At 38.5% G+C, this 24343-nt stretch overlaps 1 protein-coding gene across 1 annotated transcript in view; it reads left to right on the top strand.

The window, feature by feature from the left end:
- The window catches only part of LOC309480489 (uncharacterized protein), a 516287-nt gene that overhangs the window by 59455 nt on the left and 432489 nt on the right, over nucleotides 1–24343 (top strand). Inside the window, exons 12-16 of the mRNA XM_082144982.1 lie at nucleotides 3830–3979; nucleotides 4452–4601; nucleotides 5532–5687; nucleotides 6816–6965; nucleotides 10059–10211. Of these exons, the coding sequence (XP_082001108.1) occupies nucleotides 3830–3979; nucleotides 4452–4601; nucleotides 5532–5687; nucleotides 6816–6965; nucleotides 10059–10211 (759 nt within the window). The remainder of the gene's footprint in view (nucleotides 1–3829; nucleotides 3980–4451; nucleotides 4602–5531; nucleotides 5688–6815; nucleotides 6966–10058; nucleotides 10212–24343) is intronic.

Here is a 24343-nt window from a genome sequence, read left to right as displayed (position 1 = left end):
TTCCTATAAAAGCTGTTCCAGGTGTCTAGGTCTTAGGTCTGTGGACTAAGTTACCCTCTATCTTCCCTCTATATCTTTCTTTCTTTCATTTCATGTTTTTGTGTTCGGTTAAATGTTTATTGGTTTGTTTGCATTTTTACGTACGTTTATGTTTGTAGTTTATATAATCTCTAGTGTGTGCCATTTTATTAATAAACCCATTTATACTTTTAATTGTCTCTGTGTTTGAAAACCCACCTTATAAAAGTCAATGAAACTTCAAGATCTAAGCTACAAGCTCGATATTGACTACCTTGAGTAGTTTTAATTCATAAACTCAGAAAGTTTGATATTCGCGGCCAGAAGATAAAACTTTCGTGGAGTTTAAAAGGGATACCCCTTCTTAACTGTAATGATCAGACAGTACAGAACAAGGTAATCTCGAAAATTGATAAAATAAATGTACATGCGACTTATGAATTATGACCATGCGTTATAAATATTAATATTCCCTATATTCTTGAGCTAATTCACATTTACCCCGAGTCGTTTACGTTACATAGGTGTTGAACTTCTGGTTAAAAACAAAGGCTTATTTCCTCCTAATTTACATTTATGAATAATACATTTAGCTAGCAGATTAGTTAAGTAATTTTGCTTATGATGACATGTCATAAGAAAAACAAAAACAAATTGTAAAGCACAGTTGAAAGCTGGGCATGATATGAGCCTTAATAAAGGAACAGAGAACTGAATGAGGACAACTCCAAAATAAATGATAAAATGTTTCATCATGTAGATCACAAAATGTATCAATATCACAATTAAATCTGTTCACAAGATAATAATTACATGGGTAATATTTAGGCTATAAATGAGTTTAAGGGAAATTTCTTTGATTTTGTTTGTGATTAAATATTTCTGAGGAAGTTTCCATATTTTATTCTACAACAGACTATTCCAAAATTATTTAAAATCAGCTCTGGAGAAATGATCCCTTTGAAACAAAGCATGTGCACAACGATTATTCTTTTTAATATAAAGAGAGCAACAGTTACCTATTTCAGTATCAGCAGGATCCAACATATGGAGAGAGCAGAGGACAGGTATTTTTAAGAAGCATTTTTAGACCAAAGGGAACAGCGTAGGCTACTGTTGCAAAATAAATATAGGCTACATTTTATACCAAAAAATAAATATGCGTTATATCTGTGTGTGAGTGTATACTCTGGCACTCAACTTAAACTCATATTTAGACCCTGCATTACCTAACACATTTCTTACCTATCAAACTTATTTAGACAACATGACAAACATGTGCGAAATATCACGAAAAAAACAAAACTATTTGAATTGCTCTGTTTGTATATTAACTCCAACTCCACTGCCATCTAGCTTTAAAATGAATTACGAGTCGATATTTACTGGGTCACATGGCCATAAATGATCAAATTACTTCCTTATAGTGACCATCGCATGTTCCCTTCGCTATAACGTCCTTCTGGACCTTTCTTGAAGGGATCCAGGTGCACTTTCGTTTGGCACACCCCTACAAATGGCGTCTTCCTGAGGGGCCCTTCAAGGGCGCAAAATGAATTTGCCAATTAGTCCCAATTAGTCCATTGTTCGTCAAAACAGATCATCCCGCCCCAAACTCACGCCATTGGTTGAGCGCTAACTTAAATACTATCTCGTCCTGAGACAAGTATGATTTTTCAGCAGTTCATTGTATGATCGTTAGTGGAGAGGATGACAGCTCGAGTGTATTTCGCTGTGTTATTGTGTCTGTCTGGATGCTTGAGCACAACAGAAGCTGCTCTAGGACGAAGCACAGGTGAGCAGATCCATGTTCTTTAACTTCATTACGCAGCCTGTAGAAATGCTTGAACGAGTAGCATAACATTAGGCGTCCGGAGAAAGTTGAATTTTGTAGTCTACATCAGTTAAAATAATTCAAATAAAATTATATGTTATACACTTATAAATTGTCATAACTCAACCATGCTCTGGAGTTGGAAGGATCCTCGCTTGTGCGGGTGGACGTAATTAAGTGTGTAATCGGGTGAAATGGCTGAATATGTGTAGTTTTAATGTAAAACATTTTGCAAAAGAAAACCTCAAAAAGGTTAATTATAGATAAATTAAGACAGAAACACACCCGTTCACCGGTCATTTTCCTCAGCTGTAGGCAAAGGCAAGTTTCAAATCAATGCTTCTCCCGGGAGACTAGCGCTAAATTAATCCCCTAGTTTAGCGCCATCTACTGTTTTAGAAGAGAAAGTTGCTCAACTGCATTTGTGAGAAAATCTGCCTGGACACATTTGTGAGAAAACCGAGCCGAGAGATCTCATAAAGAGCCAAGTGTCACACAATATAACAGACAGATATGCATTTCTATGCACTAGATTTGGTATTTGTTCAAAGATTACATGCAACTTGTAGGATGGTTTGTATTTATTTTTTTAGTATTATCTTGGCTCATTTCTTTATATTTGAAAAACACAATACATATTTGTTACTCAACTGCATTTTCACTCAAACTGACCTTTGTACTTGCACATTGCTTTCTGTTTGTTTGCGAGTCGAGTTTTCCTTTGTGAAGTAGATTGAGTTTGTTTGCAAAATGCTGATTTGTTTAATTATGGCACATAATTTGCTCCATATATAACCTTTTTATTTACACACCTTGTACGAAAAGTCTATGCTGAGTGGCATATCAAATTCTGTGTGATACAGCGCACACCCTGAACTGATGTTGCCATCGGGTAGGAGGTTAAAGGCACACTAGTATGCAGCTTTCCGTTTTTGTCAAACAGCGACCCCTAGAGTCGCTGTGGAATACTTGTATTTAACATTACTGTCGTAAATACCACTAGCGCAGAGCCGTCTATTGTTGTGATTGGTCGTAGTGTTATCCAGTTGCGTGCAGTGAGTTTTTCAAATGCATGCTTGGTGCCGCCCCTCGAGCTGGGCGATTTCATTTGTTCGACGCCAGACAAATAATCTTTTAGATTTAGGTCTGGATTTCCAGGCTAGCCTACTATTAAATAGCACTAAGTAAAAAAAAAAAGTTGTCCATTTTTCAAAATTTCCCGGTTTAACTATATAACTATACAACATGGAGAGCTATTTTAACTCAGGGCCGTCGCCAGAACAAACCAAATGGGGGGGCATTTAATTTTCATAGGGGGGCACTTTTTTTAATGATCTGAGACAGACCAAAACAACAACCCATATTAGGCTATAACTAAAATAGACCACAATAGTCTTGTTTTGTTCAATTATTCAAATAAAGTACTTCACCGTATGATCTCAACGTCTGTTTATTTATTAAATTCTCATAATTTTGAGAATTTTCTTGAAATAAAAATATTTGCTCTGTTTTTCTGAATTAATGACTTAATTATCTCAGAATTCTGAGATAATTAACTCAATAATTCAGAAAAACAGAGTAAACTTTTATTCATGAGAAATTATCTCGTAATTCTGAGATAATTAACTTGTTAATTCAGAAAAACAGAATAAATTTTTTTTTTTATGAAATTCTCATAATTCTGAGATAATTAACTCGTTAATTCAGAAAAACAGAGTAGATTTTTTTTCCTCAAGTGAATGCAATACGCTTCCGTAGTATAGTTTTTTTTTATTGCTAAACAAAAATTTCAATTCCATTCTTGTGATTTGATTCCTTTTTTTTTTTTTTTTTTTTTTTTTTTACAGTCTATGGTATTAACGAATGATTAAATCAAGATTGTTATGTGGTCGTTAGGGGGGCACTGCCCCCCAATGCCCCCTCTTGGCGACGGGCCTGTTTTAACTTATAAACTTCTGTCATGTGTCTGTATAACAGTAAAGCCAGGAGTGTGTCCAAACACAAAATATGAAGCAGAAGTGTGTGCCTGGATACGTTTCGTGTCGTGTGCCGATGACACTGACTGTGCCAAGAATGAGAAATGCTGCAGCAATGGATGTGGACTTCAGTGTATGGCTCCAGTTACAGGTAATATATTATATGCAGTCAATAAAAAAAAGTAACTAAATTGCACGTTTTCTGTAATTAAACGCAATGAATCACACCAAGCATTCAAGTTCTTTTATATATTTTTATGGTGTAGTAATTTCACATTTAATCTCCAAATTAATTTAGAAACAATATAGACAGTGGGCTGATATTTCAAATATTTGTTTAATGGCATCTTTATGTAGGAGGGCCTCACTGATACCAATACTGATCCTGAATTTTTTTTTTTTGCACATTAATTATAGGCATGATTCATTACATTAGATTTAAAAGCAATACATTTTTCTATCAATATATTTTGTTTTTTTAGGCTTTAAAAAATATAACAACTTTGGTTTAAATTCACTTAAATTATATCTTCACAAACTCATAAGTCACATTTACCTCCCCCTCAATATATCAGAGCAAATTATAATTTTTTTCTTTTTTTTTTTTTTTTTCTGTATAACAGTGAAGCCAGGCATGTGTCCAATCCCAAACTATGAAGGAGTGTGTAACATGATGCGTCCAGTGAGGTGTGCCAATGACACTGACTGTGCCGACAATAAGAAATGCTGCAGCACTACATGTGGTGGACGTGAGTGTAGAGCTCCAGTTACAGGTATAATATTATATTATAATATGCAGTCAGTAAAAAAATGAAATGAACTAATTGCTCATTTTCTGTAATTAAGGGCAATGAATCACACCTAACAGTAAAGTTATTTTACATATTTCTATATTGTCGTAATTTCACATTTAATCTCAATTAATTTAGAAACAACATGATATGGTTGATGGCTAATATTTCAAATATTTGTTTAATGACATCTTTTTATGAAAGGTATCACTGATACCAATACTGCTCCTGATGTCTCTATGAAGGTTTTTTTCTGCTTAAATTTTAGCCATTAATTAAAGGCATTCCTCATTACAGTATAATTAAAAGCGAATACATTTTTCTATTAATATATTGTTTTATTAGGCTTTAAAAAAATATTACTTATAATTTAATGAACTTGAAGGGTAACCTAGGGTCTTATAGTCGATCTCCAAATGTGAATGAACTGGCTCTGAATTTTACTATTGCTTCTTATGAGCATCTTTTTCAAATACCAGGTCAATATTGATTTTCACTAATGACAAAACGGCAAATTATCTGTGAATTTATATGTAACTAAGCTTTAGGAGCTTTCCATCTTTACTCTCCTCCCTGTTACGTTGCATTCGGAGATCGACTATTTTTGACTGTCAAAATGCCGGCGGACACATAGCTATCATAGAAGTGCCCCAAGCACTCCCATTCAAAAGGCAATTTGACCGAAAACGAAAATATGGTCAAACTTAAGTGCCGTTTCCATTCTAATTATGCTTTTAAACGAAAGTTTGCCTTGGGTAGATTTGCCAAAATGCAACCTAGGGTCTTTTTGTTAGAGTTGCCCTTTAAAAACATTCTTCACAACTCATTGTAATGTCACATTTACCTCCCCTTCAATATATCAGAGCTAACTTGTTTGTTTTTTATTTGTTTTTTTTCTTGTCTGTTTAACAGCGAAGCCAGGAGTGTGTCCAATCACAAACGATGGAACAATAATGTGTAAGAGGAAGGGTGAAGAGTTGTGTGCCAGTGACAGTGAGTGTCCCGACAATCAGAAATGCTGCAGCACTATGTGTAATGGACTTGACTGTATGGCTCCAGTTACAGCAGGTAATTTATATTATATATTATATCATATTATATGGGCAGGGAGTTTTAAAGGGGAATGCAAGAGGATTTTGGGCCCTCCCAGACCTGTTTTTTTTTTCTTTCTGTTTTTTTCTCAATGATATACAGTAAATGTTAACTAATTTAAATCTAAGGTTTTAATCTTGGTTTTAGTTCATTATCAAATATACTTTTAAATATAAACTTAAAGTTTTAGTTAAATGCAGCTAATCACTTCTGTAATCTTTTCCTTTTTTTTTTAACCTCAGTTAATCTTTTTATATTGTAGTAATTTCATAGCTGCTCTCCAAATCGATGTAGAAACAAATTAATGACGGTATATTTTAATTATTTGTTGTAATGGCATCTTTTTATGAATGAAGGCCAGGATCATTGATATTAATACTGGAACTGTCTCTGAAATTGATTTTTAGTTTAAGTTGTGTTATTAAATATTAAGACATTCAACACTACAGTATAATTGAAGGCTATAAACTTCAACATTTATTGTGCTTTTAAAAATTAACTTAAGTGAACTTAAATCTTCACATTAACCTATTATAATAATTTACACTTTATAAACCTTTACCTGTGGCATTCCTACCTGTCTAACGGGTTGAAAAATATACAGAAATTGAATAAAGTTATCAAACACTTTACAGTCTTTACTGCATAAATTATAAATTAAATATTTCTCACATTCACTACTTGCTTTCTATAATTCACATTTATTTAACTGCATTATTATTTAACATGTTTGTGTATGTAAGAAAACAAATTCACAAAGTAATAAAATTAGTTTGGGTCCTGGGCCCAAATGTTTTATACTCTGCACCTCCTAGACCAGCCCAACACCCCCACTATAAACGCACCGCTGACTACGGGGCTGTTAAATGCTTGAATCTGATTGGTTGACGAAGATTCTAAGGTATGCAATTATTTGTAGGGGAAAGCAGGCTAAAGTAGTTCCAGACAGGTCTTGACCTCATTACATGTCCATATCACTTCGCCAAATGATTTCAAAGGCATTTTTTTTTTTTTTTAAATAGCAAAATACCCCCAAAAGTTCAAACCCAGTAAAAGACATTCAGCATTCAGTGATTTGGCTTCTGTCATGTGTCTGTATAACAGTAAAGCCAGGAGTGTGTCCAAGAAGAAAATATGAAGCAGCAATGTGTCCCCGGATACGTTTCGTGTCGTGTGCCAATGACACTGACTGTGCCAACAATGAGAAATGCTGCAGCAATGGATGTGGATTTCAGTGTATGGCTCCAGTTACAGGTATTTTTGTTATATTATGTTATATTAGGTTTTTCAGGCTTTAAAACTTATTTAAATGAACTTAAACAATCTTCACAAAAATGCATTTTAGCAGGCTAAATTAAAAGGATAGTTCACCCAAAATGAAAATTAGCCCATGATTTACTCGCCCTTAAGACATCCTAGGTGTATATGGCATTCTTCTTTCAGACGAATACAATCGGATATAAAGCTGTGAGCAGCGATTGCGGGCCCAAGCCGGTGGCACCGCCACCCTGGTGCCTTTAGTTACAAATATATTTATAAATATAAAAAAAATAGGGGGAAATTTTTTTTTCAAGTGACAAGTCAGAAAATATATCTCTGACTTGTCACTTAAAAAAAAAAATACATTCTTTTCGTGGTAGTGGTTGGAAACATCACAGTTGAGCGGTGATTACTGTCAATAGTATGAATTGTACTAGCCTACTGACTATTTAAACAGATTACTGTCAATAGTATGAATTGTACTACTGACTATTTAAACAGAGCAGTGTAATTTTTATATGTTAGGTTGACTATTTTATTATTATATTTTATCAGGGCTATAATGAACAGGCTGCGATGTCTGTCTGTGTGTGGCCTGGTAAACCCTACATTATGGGGACAAAATGTCCACAAGGATGGCAATATCCGAAATCCTTGTTCGTGTGGGGACATTTTTTGGTCCCCATGAGGAAAACGGCTTAAACTTTCTGCATTTTTACATTTTCAAAAAAAATATCACTTAGTATGATTTATGTGATGGGTAGGTTTAGGGATAGGGTTAGTGTAATGGCGCTTTTCCACTACACAGTACCAGCTCGACTCGGCTCTGTTTGGTTTTCCACTGTGTAAAAGTTGTACCTGTACCTGCTTCCAGGTACTTTTTTTCGTACCACCTCCGGCGCGGTTCTGAGCGAGCTGAGGCGATACTAAAATGTGACGTGAAAACACAGCAGACTGCTGATTGGTTAGAGAATCGTCACTATTCACTGCGTCATCATTGCACGCGCCAGACGGAGTATCCTGAATAAAAACCGCAAAAACAAAAACATCCAAAAACAGCATACACTCGATTTCCTCCATTGTCCTGTGTGTTTGGGTAGCGGGTGTGTCTCGCGCGTCTCGCGTAAAAGATTAAGTCACGGCAGTTTCCTGCGGCGTCGCTATGACGACCAGGTACTATTGTGGAGGTACTATCCGCAATGGAAAAGCGAGTCGAGTCGAGCTGGTACTGGTAATGGAAAAGCGCCATAAGGGAAAGAATATACAGTTTGTACAGTATAAAAATCATGTCTATGGAAAGTCCCCATAAAACATGAAAACACAACGTGTGTGGCGCAGGTGTGGGCGTGGGCGCGATTGAACAGTGGACACAAAAACATACTCCGTCATTTTGTCCAAACATGACACCATTCAAACTGCAAAGTGTTAACTTATATTTGTGTACAGTCGCAATAAAACACAACATTGTGCTTTTGTGAAATAAATTCAAGCAATCCGCCCCCCCCCCCCCCCGAAAGGCGTTAATTTTAAAATTAAACTAAAATGCTCACGGCTGCACGGGCATTCATAACTGTGCACGTCCACGGCGAGGAACGAGCAGAACAGAGTCAACCTTTTTTAGTTCATTCCTACTTCCATAAGAATTCATTGAAAACGCTCGCTCTGCACCATTATCAATGTCCGTGCGGACAAACATATTTTACTTTCGTTTTTAAGTTAGCGATTCAAAAGCCCCCAGCGGTGTCACACGTCGATTTAACCGGTGGGGAAATATTCCCAGAGTCACATCCCTAACATATTTATATATAAATACTAATAGGCCTACCTGATTTTGAACACAAGAGGGCAGCATAGCACTATGAATGAATTTATAAATTTTTTGGACTAAACAACTACTCTGGATGCACGGGTACCAGCTTCAGCCCGGTCCTGATGGCCGCGGGTTCTGACCCGTGTGTAAAGTTTCAAGAGTTTGAGCATGTTAAGGGCCCCAAAAGTGCCTGAATAGTCGTAAGAAAATAAAAAAATTAATAATAATAATCCTACCGAAAACAATAGGGCCTTCGCCCTTTCAGGGCTTGGGCCCTAATTATATTAATGTCCTGGCTCTTCCAAGCTTAATAATCCTACCGAAAACAATAGGGCCTTCGCCCTTTCAGGGCTTGGGCCCTAATTATATTAATGTCCTGGCTCTTCCAAGCTTTATAATGACAGTGAATGGTTGTTTCCGTTTTGAAGTCCATCAAAGTGCATCTATCATCGTAAGTGCTCCACACGGCTCCGGGGGTGGTAAATAAAGGCCTTCTGAAGCGATGCGTTTATAAAGTTTTAAAGTTTTAAATATGGATATTATATTTATTAAAGTAAAATAACTAGCTTGCGGCCAAACAAACATACAGATTCCGCTTGAGTCTAAAGCACAACTTATGCGAGTGATGGGACATATTGCTGATATTTACGCCACACCATGATGCATTACGCTACTTCCGACGTCACAAGTTGCGCAAATAGACTGCGTTTGGCCGGAAGCTAGTTATTTTACTTTATATTTTACATTTACTATTACTATTATATTTTTCTTATACAAACGCATAGCTTCACTTCAGAAAGCCTTTATTAACCCCCCGGATTACTTTTATGATGGATGGATGCACTTTGATGGACTTCATAACCAAAACAACCATTCACTGCCATTATAAAGCTTGGAAGAGCCAGGACACTTTTTAAATTTTTTTTTTATAAAAATTATATAACTCAGATTGTATTCGTCTGAAAGAATTTCATAGACGCATAGGATGACTTGGGTGAGTAAATCATGGGCTAACTTTCATTTTTCTGTGAACTATCCCTTTAAGCATAAATAACTGAAGGAAATATTTGATGAACAAATTAAGCCAACTCGTATGATTTTTATATTCCTTTGGTTTCTCTACCCAATACATTAAAAAAATTACAAATCCAGTGAAAATGCAGGAATCGGACTCGTTCTGGAAAAAGTGGTATCGGTGCATCCCCAAGTCACATTTACTTGCTCTTCAATATATCAGGACTCTTCTTTTTCTTTTTTTTTTCATGTCTGTTTAACAGCAAAGCCAGGAGTGTGTCCAATCACAAAATATAAACCAGTAATGTGTCCCCTGATGCATTCCATGTCATGTGCCGATGACAGTGACTGTGCCGACAATAAGAAATGCTGCAGCACTACTTGTGGTGGACATGGGTGTATGGCTCCAGTTACAGGTATTATATTATATTATATTATATTATATTATATTATATTATATTATATTATATTATATTATATTATATAATGGTCAGGGGTGCTGTTAAGAGTTTAAAGGGGGGTATGCAAGAGAATTTTGGGCGCCTTCCAGTTTATATATATGTGTGTGTATTCACTTATTTCAAGTTCACTATGGGGATGTTGTATGCTTGAATCTGATTGGTTGACAAAGATTCTAAGGTGTGTAATTATATTCAGGGACACACGGCTAAAGTAGTTCCAGGCAGGTCCTGACCGCATTTTTTGTTCATGTCCATTGTCCATATCATTTCAGTTATCACAGATCCTTACAGCAACAACAGCAAAAAACGTTAAAGGCATTAATTGATTTTTCTTCTCTATCCTTTCTGTACAACAGCAAAGCCAGGAGTGTGTCCAAGCAGAAAATCTAAACCAGGAATGTGTCCCCTGATGCATTTCATGTCATGTGTTGATGACAGTGACTGTGCCAACAATGAGAAATGCTGCAGCAACGGATGTGGACTTGACTGTATGGCTCCAGTTAAAGGTTATTATATTTTATATGATATATATATTATATTAGCATGGCTGTGATTCGCCCATAGGCTCGAGGCCGTGTGTATGGTGTACGTTTTAGGACATCCTCAGACCTCAGTCATTTGACAAATGCATCATGCCTCAGACTAAAAGGCTTCAGCTATTGACCGAAACGGCATCTCGCTTCAGGTCACAGGAAAAACAAAGTCAGGTCTCTTACATTTAGGCATCGGGCGAAACGGCCTCAGATAGAAGCATAAGTTTCAATTTGTTCAGAAGTGGTACAAAATAAATTCAGAAGAGTGAATTGTAAGTTGTAGGCTACTGGTACCTGAATTGATTTTATTTGAATAAAACATGTCCCAATGAGATTTAGTACATTTGTATTCGCTAGCATGTTTAATTTTATAAAAAAAATTTTTTTTTTTTTTTTTTTATCGTGATTGCAAAATATTAAACATTTCTGATGTTTTATTGTAGTAATTTCAGTTACTTTCCAAATTAATATAGAAACAACTTAAAGATATATTAAAGTACATTTTAAATATGTTGTAATGGCATCTTTTTATGAAGGCCAGGTTCACTGATACTAATACTGCTCCTGATGTCTAACAAGTAGTAAATGTACGGAAATTGAATGGTTATTAAACACTTTACAGTCTTAACTACATCAATTATAAATTAATGTAGATTAAGTCTTATTAAAGCTACAACTTTGTTACCTTTGTTCTGTGATTTAACAGGAATGACACATTACAGCAACTGGTTTATTAAGCTGCTGTCACTTTAAGATCTGCTGCTTTAAATGTTGCAAACTAACCGTCCTACATTTGATCTAAGATACTTTCTCAAATGTTTAAGTGTGATTCCAGGAAAAAAACAAATGTACGCACAAACATGTGTACGACTGTCTTCCAGATGTGAAATCTATAAATTCCAAATCGGTCAGGCTCTTTTTTATTTTAAGTTTTTCTGCATGGGTTAAAGTCCTCTCAATACTCTCAATAAAAACGAAATATTGTGATTTACAGTTTTATTTTACTTTCAAAACTCTTCACACGTTCTCCTAGCAGTTCAGTTCACATTCAAAATGCACTAAAACTACCAAAACGCTTTAATTCATGTATCAAATCAGCTCATTCTTCCTCAACACTAGCAGAGGATTCACACAAACACACTCCTAAAACAAAACATCAGGTAGCATTATACAATGTTCTTATCTTTACAAAACAAGAAATGACACTACTGCAGTAAGCATGCTTATGTTACATGGTCAATGTTTGCATTACAGTACTACAATTTTCCTAAGTTTTCCCCTTTTGTTTGGTAATGAAATTTAAATGGTAACTTTTTTTTTTTTTTTTTTTTTTTTTTGTGTTCAGTTACATCTAATTGCTTTATTTACCAATTCTGAATTTCTGTCCTTGCAGATGTTTTGCCCTACTGAAGGGAATCCAGTGTGTGCCGAATACTGTTCCCATGATGGTCTACCGGACAGAAATCCTGCTCAACACCTGTGATCATGTATGCAGTGCTAATCATATTAGAGAAATTATGTAATGAGTCATGTGACCTTTACCATGTACCTATCCTATATAAATTGATGTATTTTTGCCAGTGGGATTCTCTGTGATTTGATATGAGGTCCTCCCGGCAGTGATTAAAGCTTCTTCAAAGGCATCATTTGGAGTCTTTCTGATCACTGCTGTGTCTCAGTGCTGAAGTGGATCTCTACTGTCTAGCCTATCACTTGGGAATTAAAATAAGATATCTAGAGACCTGTGGACAGACGTCTAGTAGAGTATAAATTTGTAGGTGTCTAGAAGCAGACGCCAGGTTAATTTAAAGGGTCTCAATAGACTGGTTTCTTGTATACAAACAATACTGGAGGTGTGCATTCAGAGTTCTGCATGCACCTCACGGGAGGTATCATTTATGCTGAGAAAAGAGGTAGATGCAAATATCTGCAGGTAGCCTAAAACATCTGTTCTGCCCAATTATCACCATTAATGAACCCCACAAAGAATATTATATCAGGGTTTTTTTTTTTAAACCCTACTTTGAGGTGCATGCAATTCTTGTCATGTAAAGTTATGCAGAACTCAGCAATTAACGTAGATTTCATATTGTTTGTAAAGTACTATTGTAAAGTTGGATCTGTTTGTGTGTTTACATAACATTATGTAAAATGTTAGCTAACAACAGTTGACCCGGGGCCTGTTCCATGATGGTAGTTGAACAAACTCAGGGTTGCAGGATTAGTTTCGAGTTGACCAATCCAACCAGGCTTTGTTGGTACCATGATGCTGATCGTCAACTCTGTCAACTCAGGCTTTGATCCTGAGTTTAGATGTGACCTCAGTAGCGAACAACCAATCACAGGCTGAGAAATGGTGAAACTGTGATTCCATTTCTCACGAGAGAAGCAGCGCAATTCACATATTAAAATATTAAGAATTTAAACAAATTTACACAGCAAGAAGAAAATAGCTGTCCATAAGAGGACAAGTAAAAGTCTCGCTACTGTATATCAGTGCAAGTAAAATTTGTGAAATTAGTTGATAAAAGTATAGAGAGAACTGAACATGTAGTCATTTTATAGCTTCATCTATTGATTCTAAAGCGTATTTATATGTATTCATTTAAATGCTGCGTAAAAATAGATTAACTAAAATTGTACCTGTGATTGATTAGGGTATAATAATTACATTAAAATTTAAATCATACAAATGTATTCTAAATTAGCATTACTATAAGCCAGACGATTTTGTCTTTAAAAATCATTTGCTGTGTAGTGACCTTTAATTTGGAGCAGAAACAGGTGGAGTGACTATCGCATCAGACGTGTCACTTTGCTCACAGCTGATTGGTCAAACTTCAGTCTGAGATCTCGAATCCAGAACATAACCTGCCCCGGAGCAGGTTAGCCGTGCAGCGTAAGATACCATGGCGACGAACTCCGATTAAAGCCAAGCTACTTTCATAGTACCTAAAACCCAGGGTTGGTGGAAACTAAACTGAAACATAGCTGGCTAGCCACCTAAACCGGCTTCATGGTATAAGGCCCAGTAGGCTAAGTTATAACGTTTATCAGGTCTCTGAATGAAATTGTCCAATTAAGTTTGCTAAATATAAAAACCTGACACACCCTATGAATTTATGAACTTAGCCTTCCTGGTTTTGTTGGTTGAGCCTTTCTATCCTAAATGTTTACGACAAGGATACAACACAACCACCACATTTGAAAAATGTTATACTGTAAGCATACTGTATAAGACATGAGATGTGTGACAGCTTGCTATAGGTGTGTGACTGAGGAAATGGCTAGCATCAATTACTTTTGTGTAATTCTCTGTTTGTTGATGATAATACGAGAGAGAGTTTATGGATAAGGCTTTAATGCGCACTTCTTAGTACTTGTACTGTATATTCAGCTCTTACAGCTGGAGTGAAAATGGATGCTTTTTTGGAGTGAAAATGGATGCTTCATCTTTTGTGTGATGTACAATAAACTTCATAAAACTGATTAGTAAAGTTTTGGCCATCATTCGGACGTGGCCCGCTACAACAGGCTTGAAGTGGATAAAAGCAAGGTGACAACACAAGTTATAACCATTATTAAACTAAATTATACCTGTTCCATCTCCATGCAGCATATATTCTCTTGCTCTGTAAGCATCATTGTCCAACTCTGGTTCGAAAAGTACAGTTTTGTTGCCACCGGAGCATGAACTCTTGAAGCTCCGCCCTCTTCTTGAAAGGGAGCCGGGAGCAGCAGCTCATTTGCATTTAAATGGACACACACAAAAAAGGTGTTTTTTTGCTCACCCCCAAAAAGTGGTACATGCTTAACATACTGTCAAATATTATCCGTGGGGTATTTGTATGGAGGGATTATTGGGTCAGATTGAAAACTAAAAGTCTAAATTTGAAACTAAACGTCTAAGTCGAAAATGAATTTGGTATTTAGGATTGAGCATTTGGTATTTAGGATTGGGCATTTGGTCATTTAGCCATTTAGGATTTAGGATTGGGCATTTAGGGATTTAGGATTGGGAATTTGGTATTTAGGATTGGGCATTTAATCATTTAGCCATTTAGGATTGGGGATTTGGGGATTTAGGATTGTATGCAAATAAGGAGGTGTGGCCCAAATACTGGAGGCTGTGTTTGAAATGGCTGGTGCGCAGAGGCACCTTATGGACAGCAGAGGGAGCTCCCAGTGCTAAGGAGCACACTGTAATGAAACCAAACAGAACGAGTGAGCAGGGCTGGAGCGAAGACTGTACTTTATAGCAGCTAATGTGATAACCTCAACTTAATGACAGCGTTGTAACATTTATGTGGCCTCACACACAAAGTCACCAGTGAAAGGAGTGTTATCGGTCTTACGACAAGAAAGCAGCAGACAGTGCAGCAGGTAAGATGCTAACATTAGCTACTAGTTATATTAGCTGATATTGCTAACATGCTTTAGTAGGCTATTGTTATACGCTGTTATTTTTTTTTTTAAACTACGGTTAACCCCACTGACAGGAGTAGATACACTAGCGCCCTGCGCAGGACTGTTTTCTTCATCCCGTTCCCGCCAAATTTCTGACCATTACCGCCCGCTCCCGCAACGTATGTGTTACGCTCCCGCAATATGTATGTCCACTCCCGCCCGCACCCGCAAAACTCTGAGAATTTATTCCCGCACAATAATAGAGATGCATTGATATTGTGTCTTCTCCCATCCCGCAGGAAAAAACACATATTTGTATTGCTATTATTAAAGAGATTCATGGGGTTGTTTGTTTCGTTTCCCTGGCCGGCATGTATTCTGGACATATACACACAGGACAATGGAGGAAATCAAGTGTATGCTGTTTTTAGATGGTTTTGTTATCGTTTTTGCTGTTTTTTATTCAGGATACTCCATCTGGCGCGTGCAATGATGACGCAGTGAATAGTGATGATTCTCTCTTAACAATCAGCAGTCTGCTGTGTTTTCACGTCACATTTTAGTATCGCCTCATCTCGCCCAGAACCTCGCTGGAGGTGGTACGAAAAAAAGTACCTGGAAGCAGGTACAGGTACAACTTTTACACAGTGGAAAACCAAACAAAGGCGAGTCGAGCCGAGCCGAGGCGAGCTGGTACTGTGTAGTGGAAAAGCGCCATTATTGACATCTCCATCATGTCGCTAGGCTACCTCCCGATCCCGCAGTGTTTTTTTTTAGCCGCCCGTTCCCGCCCGCAGCAAAGTTCAAACCGCCCGCTCCCGCGAGATTTGCGTTGAGTCCCGCGGGACCCGGCGGGACTCAATCCTAATGCAGCCCTCTAAGATACACTCCTTACACATTGCCAGTAGATGTGCTTGTTTTTGCTATATAGCCTATATATATATATATATATATATATATATATATATATATATATTTTAACGCAACGCATCAGAAAAAACAAGGTTAGGAAACAGTAACTGTACGTTTACAACGCCGCCGACTTGAGCTGCAAAGAAGCTCTGGCCGCCCTGTCAAGGACGCTTGTCAAAAAGTACGGGGAAGCTTGTTGACAATGACAACGCTTGTTGATAGTGAGTGCGTGCGCGCAGATCTACTGTAACAGTACACTACACAGTGATATTGTGAAAGCCGTGGCAAGAAGCAGCTTCTTTATTACTATACCTGTGTGCTGTCTATTACAACTTCTGCTTAAACAGGTGGTTCCTATCATTATTGGATTAATTGCACAGTTTAACCATCATAGAGTGAAAGTTTATCATTTGCATGTCAGTTTAACAAGGGCGCGCTTGACAGGGCATATATAAGAACGAGCAGAGAGAGAGAGAGCCCCCGCTCACTATTAATAATAATAGCTAAAAAATGCTGTCATTATAAAAGGTTTCTAGTGTCAATGTATAGCTTGTTTTTTCTGTTTACATTTCAGGGTGTGACACAGACTTCAGAGCGGCCAAAGCGTCAACAAGCGTCAAAAAGCTTCCCCGTACTTTTTGACAAGCGTCCTTGACAGGGCGGCCAGAGCTTCTTTGCAGCTCAAGTCGGCGGCGTTGTGAACGTACAGTTACTGTTTCCTAACCTTGTTTTTTCTGATGCGTTGCGTTAAAATATATATATATATATATATATATATATATATATATATATATATATATATATATATATATATATATATATTAGGCTATATAGCAGAAAAACAGAAACAAGCACATCTACTGGCAATGTGAAAGGAGTGTATCTCCTGTCAGTGGGGTTAACCGTAGTTAAAAAAACAAAAAAAACAGCGTATAACAATAGCCTACAGCATGTTAGCAATATCAGCTAATATAACTAGTAGCTAATATTAGCATCTTACCTGCTGCACTGTCTGCTGCTTTCTCGTTGTCAGACCGATAGCACTCCTTTCACTGGTGACTTTGTGTGTGAGGCCACATAAATGTTACAACGCTGTCATTAAAGGGGTGGTTCGGGATTTTTGACATCGGACCTCATTTTTAAGTCAGCCTGGTTGTTATTCATCAGTGGAGACATTTTTTTTTCAAAATTATCCAGTCCTCATATTTGGATAGTTAGCCGATGCTAGGCTAGCGCGAGTCAATGGTATATGTTAGCCAGCCATTAAAAACCGTTTTACCCACTCCACAGTGCACCAAACGCAAATCAATTATAACACTAGACTATCGATGCAAATGTCCGTTGAGAGAATAATGTTAGAAATCAAACTTACCTTTCATCTCAATGATCCCAAAGGAACTAGTTTCTCAGCAGCTGCGGAATTTTACTTTGCTCCGGTTAGTAATGCGGCAAAAAGTAAACACAGAACAGAAGCGCACTACAGTCGTTACATCCAGCTAACGTTAGCTAGCATTCCTCAGCGATATCAAAGTCGCGGCAGGTAAATACACTTGCGTCATGTGTGTACCGGCTCACTCGGTTGCCTAGGTAATCAATATCACTCCGCTGCTGCTGTAGACAAGGCTTATGATTACAGGGAACAAATTATAACTAATGCAATGTGATGAAAAGGTAAGTTTGATTTCTAACATTATTCTCTCAACGGACATATACATCGATAGTCTAGTGTTATAATTGATTTGCGTTTGGTGCACTGTGGAGTGGGTAAAACGGTTTTTAATGGCTGGCTAACATATACCATTGACTCGCGCTAGCCTAGCATCGGCTAACTATCCAAATATAAGGACTGGATAATTTAAAAAAAAAATGTCTCCACTGATGAATAACAACCAGGCTGACTTAAAAATGAGGTCCGATGTCAAAAATCCCGAACCACCCCTTTAAGTTGAAGTTATCACATTAGCTGCTATAAAGTACAGTCCTCAGCCCTGCTCACTCGCTCTGTTTGGTTTCATTACAGTGTGCTCCTTAGCACTGGGAGCTCCCTCTGCTGTCCATAAGGTGCCTCTGCGCACCAGCCATTTCAAACCCAGCCTCCAGTATTTGGGCCACGCCTCCTTATTTGCATACACTCCTCAATCCTCAATCCTCAAATGCCCAATCCTAAATCCCCAAATTCCCAATCCTAAATCCCCAAATCCCCAATCCTAAATCCTAAATGGCTAAATGATTAAATGCCCAATCCTAAATACCAAATTCCCAATCCTAAATCCCTAAATGCCCAATCCTAAATCCTAAATGGCTAAATGACCAAATGCCCAATCCTAAATACCAAATGCCCAATGAAATGATAAAAATGTCTCTGAAACATTTGTGTATTTGGCAAATATTGCATTTATTTCATTTCAGTTGTGGTAAAGTATGCAAACACAGCACAAGCGTCACTACGGGAAGCAGAAAGTGTCTGAATTCATGTCTTTGTTTTCAGCTCCTCCCCGCCGGCAACTCCTGCCGATCGGTTGCATCCAGCCGCAGCTGATGAAAGAAAGGACGCGAGGAAATGAATCGAGGATGCACAAATAACAATTGAGAAGCACCCCTAATCTACCAGCACCGCCCTGCTTACCTGCCCATGACCTCCAGAATTCCAAGGTGCCCCTCCTCCCTGGTTGGAATCTTTTTGGCGCAAGGTCACTGTCTCCTCTCCACCAGGAAGCTGGTGTGTGGTGGGCGTTCTGGCGCAATATGGCTCCCGTCGCATCATCCAGGTGGATGCTGCACATTGGTGGTGGTTGAGGAGATTCCCTCCTGCCATGTAAAGCGCTTTGAGTACCCAGAAAAAGCGCTATATAAATGTAACAAATTAATTATTATTTTTATCAAGTCGGACAAAATTTCTAAACGGCATGCACTGCTTCAAGTCAGCCGCAGATCGGTCTGCGCAGAGCTGCATGAAGTCGAACAAGCGTTTAGTGTTCTAGGCTACTTCTATATTAATCCGGATACATTTTAAAACTGCGTTTTCGTTTATAAACGCTCTCCGTCCACACTAGCGTTTTCAGGCGTTTTCGGACATTTCAGTGTGGATGAGAAACTTTTGAAAAACGCCTGAAAACGCTAAATTTACCTTACTGCGCATGCGTAAAACCCCACAAAAGATCACTGATATGATTCAGATGGAAAAATAAATAATGAAGTTATCGCGCAATTCTTCTGACTGGATCACTTTATTTAGTAAAATATCTCACCATTCACTGATGCGGTCCAGGTCGCACGCAGTCACCAGGGGCCTCATTTATAAAACTTTGCCTAGGATTTGCGTCAGAAGTGGCGTACGGATGAAACATAGGACGTGCGTACACACAGAAATATTCAGATTTATAAAACCGTGCTCACGCACATCCTACGCAGTTTTCCCTTAATAAATCACAATCAATTCTAAATGTAGCGCAGCTTTTGCGGCTTCATGTCACGCCCATAGTTGCCCATAAATAGTCCGTGAAACGCCCACAAGTTAATATTCATCGATTGCGAAATCATGGCAAACACAGAGAGGAAAACCAAGAAACGTAACTTCACTCAATGTGAAGTAGAAATTATCTTTGGCGAGGTGGAAAAGAGGAGTAAAATGTTGTTTGGAGGGCACAGTGTAGGCATTACTAATGCCAAAAAGGCACTTGAGTGGCAAAAGGTTGCAGACGCCGTTACTGCTGCAGCCTCACAACCTCAGACCGTGGCCAAAATAAAAAAGAAATGGTCGGACATCAAAGTCGATGCAAAAAAGCGTCTTGCGCTCCATCGCCAGAGTGTGTCTGCCACGGGTGGGGGAAAGGGGACACGGGAGCTAACCCCTCTTGATGAGAGACTGGCGGCAATTATTGTGGAATCTCTATTAAGTGGAGTGGTGACTGAGGCGGAGGGGGACACTGACGCGCCAGATGCACCGGATGACACAGGTAAGTGTAATAAGTAAAATGAATGCTGTCAAGTCACATGTATGTTGGCTACATGATTACAGTTTATTCATATAGAACAATCTTTATTTCAGTCGCTGGGTGTTCCAGCGGGGCCAGTGGTTCCGATGCTGCAGCTGAGCAGCTGTCTGGGCCCAGCGTCTCCATGGTACACGGCTCTCAACCCTCCAGCAGCGGCCGTGTCCTCAGCGATGCAGTCCTCGAAATGCAGAGGGAAGTCATTACTCAATCAGAGAGGTGGCCAAGCAGTTGGGCGAAATCAAGACTGTCCTAACTGAAATAAACTATACAATGAGGGAATTCTTGAATAAATAATATAATGGTTCCACACCTTTTGTTGTTCTTCACAGGCGACGCATCACTTCCAAACGCTGGCGCACAGCAGCAGCATTTGGCTCAAATGCCTGGGGATGGGGGTCAGGGTCGGGGGCCTTGGCCAACACAGCCATCGGCGTCAGGGGGTAGAGGCACGTTTTGAAGCTGTGCCACACTGTGTAGCACAGCACATGCCAGCACAATTTGGCACACCTTTTTGGTACAATGGCACACGAGTGTTCAATAACCTCCCTCCAGAGCAGTCGAGGCAGCGCCATCTGCCCTTAAACAGGCCGATGGTGCGCTCCACTATAGCGCAAGCTCGGCTGTGGCACATGTTGTAGTGCCTTTCCTCTGCACTATGTGGGTTGAGGAAAGGCGTAAGCAGCCACTGCTTGAGGGGATATCCACTGTCCCCTGCAAGGATAGTGAAAGGGTTAAGACATTGAAGTACAGTAAAATGTGAAATGTCTATTAATCAAACGTACCTAGAAGCCAGCCATCACGCACAGCACCAGCCTCGAGTCTGCGCCCAACACTGCTGTGTCTTAAAATGAATGAGTCATGGATTGACCCAGGCCACCGAGCTACTACATTAGTGAGCAACATGTCTGACTGCATCACAAATAATTTGGACATTGATCGAATGGAAATGCTTTCGATTAATGAAAGCATTTTCATTAACATTCGGTGCCCTTATGGCAACATGAGTGCAGTCAATAGCACCGATTACATTTGGGAAACCGTACATAGCTGCAAATTGAGCTTTCTTGTTTGCCTGTTCACCTGCCGTGTATGGAAACTTTATGCAATCATGGGACAAAGCTATTATGCCTTTTAACACGTCTGGCATTACCCGGCTAAGGGTCGGCTGAGATATACCTGACCTGTCAGCCAGTTCCCTCTGAAAAGTGCCAGTCGCCAGGAATCCTAGTGTTGTCAGGACTTGAAGTAGGACTGGCACAGCGTGGTTCCTCCGAGTGCTCCTCTGTAACGCTGGGCCCAAAAGGCCGCAGAGATCCAACAGGACGGCTCGAGGAAGTTGGAACCGGCTCATAAGCCACTCGTCCTCGTTTGCCAGCAAGTCTTCTTGCTGTCTGAAGATGCGTTCACTCCTAATCCTTCCATTTGCCACATCTTCTAAGAGCGCAAGATCAGCCATTGTGCGTCATTACGCATTGTGATGGCATCTTGGCATTTTATTACCATCCATTTGATTGTATCTGACAAGCTACAGATGTGTTATGAGGATGAATTGCATAACATGCCAATATTATTGCAGAACATATTCACTTTTCTTTTTGCAAATATGTGTTAATTTGCAATTTGCAATTTGTTATTTTGTTAATTCTGTTGTAATCTTCGTTTGATTTTGTTTGTTTTACACTGCAGATCGATCAAACGGGTGTTCGTGTAGGCTGTTAAATGTAAGACTTGCTTTGTGAAGTCTTCATGTTATTTATAAGAGTCATTTCTTTTACACAACGGTCTACAGTTTCACACACTTTCACACACTTTCACGTGTTTCTTCCATCGGCGACGGTGTCGCCATTTCTCATTTCACCCGTTTTTGTGCGTATGCCTGGGTCAGAGTTTGCGTGAAGGACCGCACATTTTCCCGTCAAGTTTGCTCTTTATAAATACCAATTATTGCGTAGAGAGCGGCGTACGCCTTCTTTTGTGCGTACGCAACGTTTATAAATGAGGCCCCAGATGTTTGGTCTAAAACGCAACTCTCATGTATTGCTGCAGGACAGCAAATGTGAGTAAATTCTGTCATCTTTGCAGGACTGTGATATGAAGAGTTTGCGATGTAGAATATTTTTAGCAGCAGTGTGAAAGTGAATAGCACATAACAGGCACAATGAATATCTATTGGTACAATATGCGTCACATGACTAAATTTACGTCATCGTTTTTAAATACCACCGGTTTCACAGTCCACACTACAACTCGAAAACGGCGTTTTCAAATGTATCCACTTTGGAGAGCATTTTCAAAAAAGCTTAGTTTTCATTAATAAAAACGCCATCTCAGTGTAGACGGAAGGCCAAAACGGAGAGAAAAATATACGTTTTCGTTTGAAAACGTATTAGTGTGGACATGGCCTTAGTTTACTTCTCAGTTTGTTCATTAGTTCAGTCGTCCTCGTTTCCTCCCTGTTTGTCTCCATGGTTTCTAATTGTTTCCTTGTTTCAGGTGTGTCTTGTTATTCATCACATTTGGGGATATTTGGGGGATATTTAATTTAATTTGATCAATCAATAAATTCCTCTTGAAACAAACTTTGTTGTATTATTTTAATTTAATACTGTGAAGCTGCTTTGATACAATCTGTATTGTGAAAAGTGCTATACAAATATACTTGACATTAGTTTTCTTTGTTTGCCATGTGCTTATATGTCCTGTGTTCTCACCCATTCTCTGTTCGTCCTCATTTGTATTAGTACCTGGTTCTGATGTAGGTTTTGGCTGTGTTATTCCTTGTTCTTTTCCAAGTTTATTATTAAAAAAATTTCAATTGCTAAAACACATTTATTGAAACCATCCCTCACTTTCTCAAAACCTTAAACACAAAACCAAATTTTCAATCTACTTTCAGAGAACCTCTGACTCTTCTGGCAAAATCAAACAATTGCCTCAAAAAACATTTTATCTGTGCCGACATTCAAACAATTCTTTCAGATCATGCACACAGCAAGTCAATATTATAAACACTACAGATCATTCCTTAGACACTACATAAAAAAATGGAGAACATAGAATCCAAAACATGCAGTTACAGAAAAAAGTAGGTAGGGGAGACCGGGGACAGTTGCAACAGGGGATGGTTGCAACATGTCATTTTTCTCCAATCAGAAACAAGCTAGAGTGATGACACTCATACTGCACATGCACAGTTAGACCCTCCACCCACCAAGAAGACAGTAGACATATTCAACATCTGCTGCTGCATTTATTGAACAAAAATTGTTTTGGAGGTATGAAAGTAAATTTTTTCATGAGATATATTTTTGTCATACTGTGACTGAAATTTTGTATGAATTAATCAAAACTTACTTCGTTTGAATTATTGTTTTGTTGACTTCTAAGTGACATGGTTAGCATGTGTCAAAGTCAGTGTGTCTAGCAGGCATATGATGTTCTGTCATGGCTGATAGGGTTGGGGACGGTTGCAACATGTTATAAATTGCATGTTTAATAAAAGTTTGTTGCATTGCAAATTGTTAAATTCTTCCTGTCTGACAATGAAATATGGAGAGATTGAATAGCATCTGTAACACCTGCACACTGAATCTATGTAGGCCTATGTTCTACAGATGAACAAACAAAACTCAATAACTGTTATTTGATAAATATGACTAAATAAATAAATAATAGGCTACAATAATATTATTGAAATAATACTATAATATTATAGTAGGCCTAAAACAGTTAATATTTTCAATACAATTTATTAGGGATTCAAGCACTTCAGTGCTGAACACCTATTGTTATTGTTAATTTTCCCATGATGCAACATTCAGACATAAAACTGATCGGGCAGACCAAACCGCAAGTCGTGGAGACTTGAAACTTTGGGGGCTGGTAGTACTCACACCGCCTACAGCGTCACCAAGGCCCGCCCCGGTCGGCCTGACGGGGGCGCTACAGCGCTCAAAAGTACGAAATGGCTCATAACTCATCAACCGTTAGGCCTAGGCTCAAGTGTCTTATATCGTTGGATTCCTTGGCTCGAGGCGGACCAGATGCATGCCTCGGATTTGCTCGCCCGTCGGGCGCCAATTTCGAGTAAATTGCATTTTTTTGAAAAACCTATTTTTGCAAACTTCTGCTAGGCTTTTTCCCCGATCGGAACCAAACCACTGCAAGAATATTCTCTGGAGTCTGTCAATCAATAATAATCATTGAATTTTGAAAAATTCTAAATTTCAATTAACAGTCG

Source organism: Leuciscus leuciscus (genome assembly GCF_965113295.1).
Source record: "Leuciscus leuciscus genome assembly, chromosome: 18".
In the NCBI taxonomy this organism is placed as follows: domain Eukaryota; kingdom Metazoa; phylum Chordata; class Actinopteri; order Cypriniformes; family Leuciscidae; genus Leuciscus; species Leuciscus leuciscus.
The sequence above is the reverse complement of the archived record's forward strand: the minus strand, read 5'-3'. Positions and strand labels throughout refer to the sequence as shown.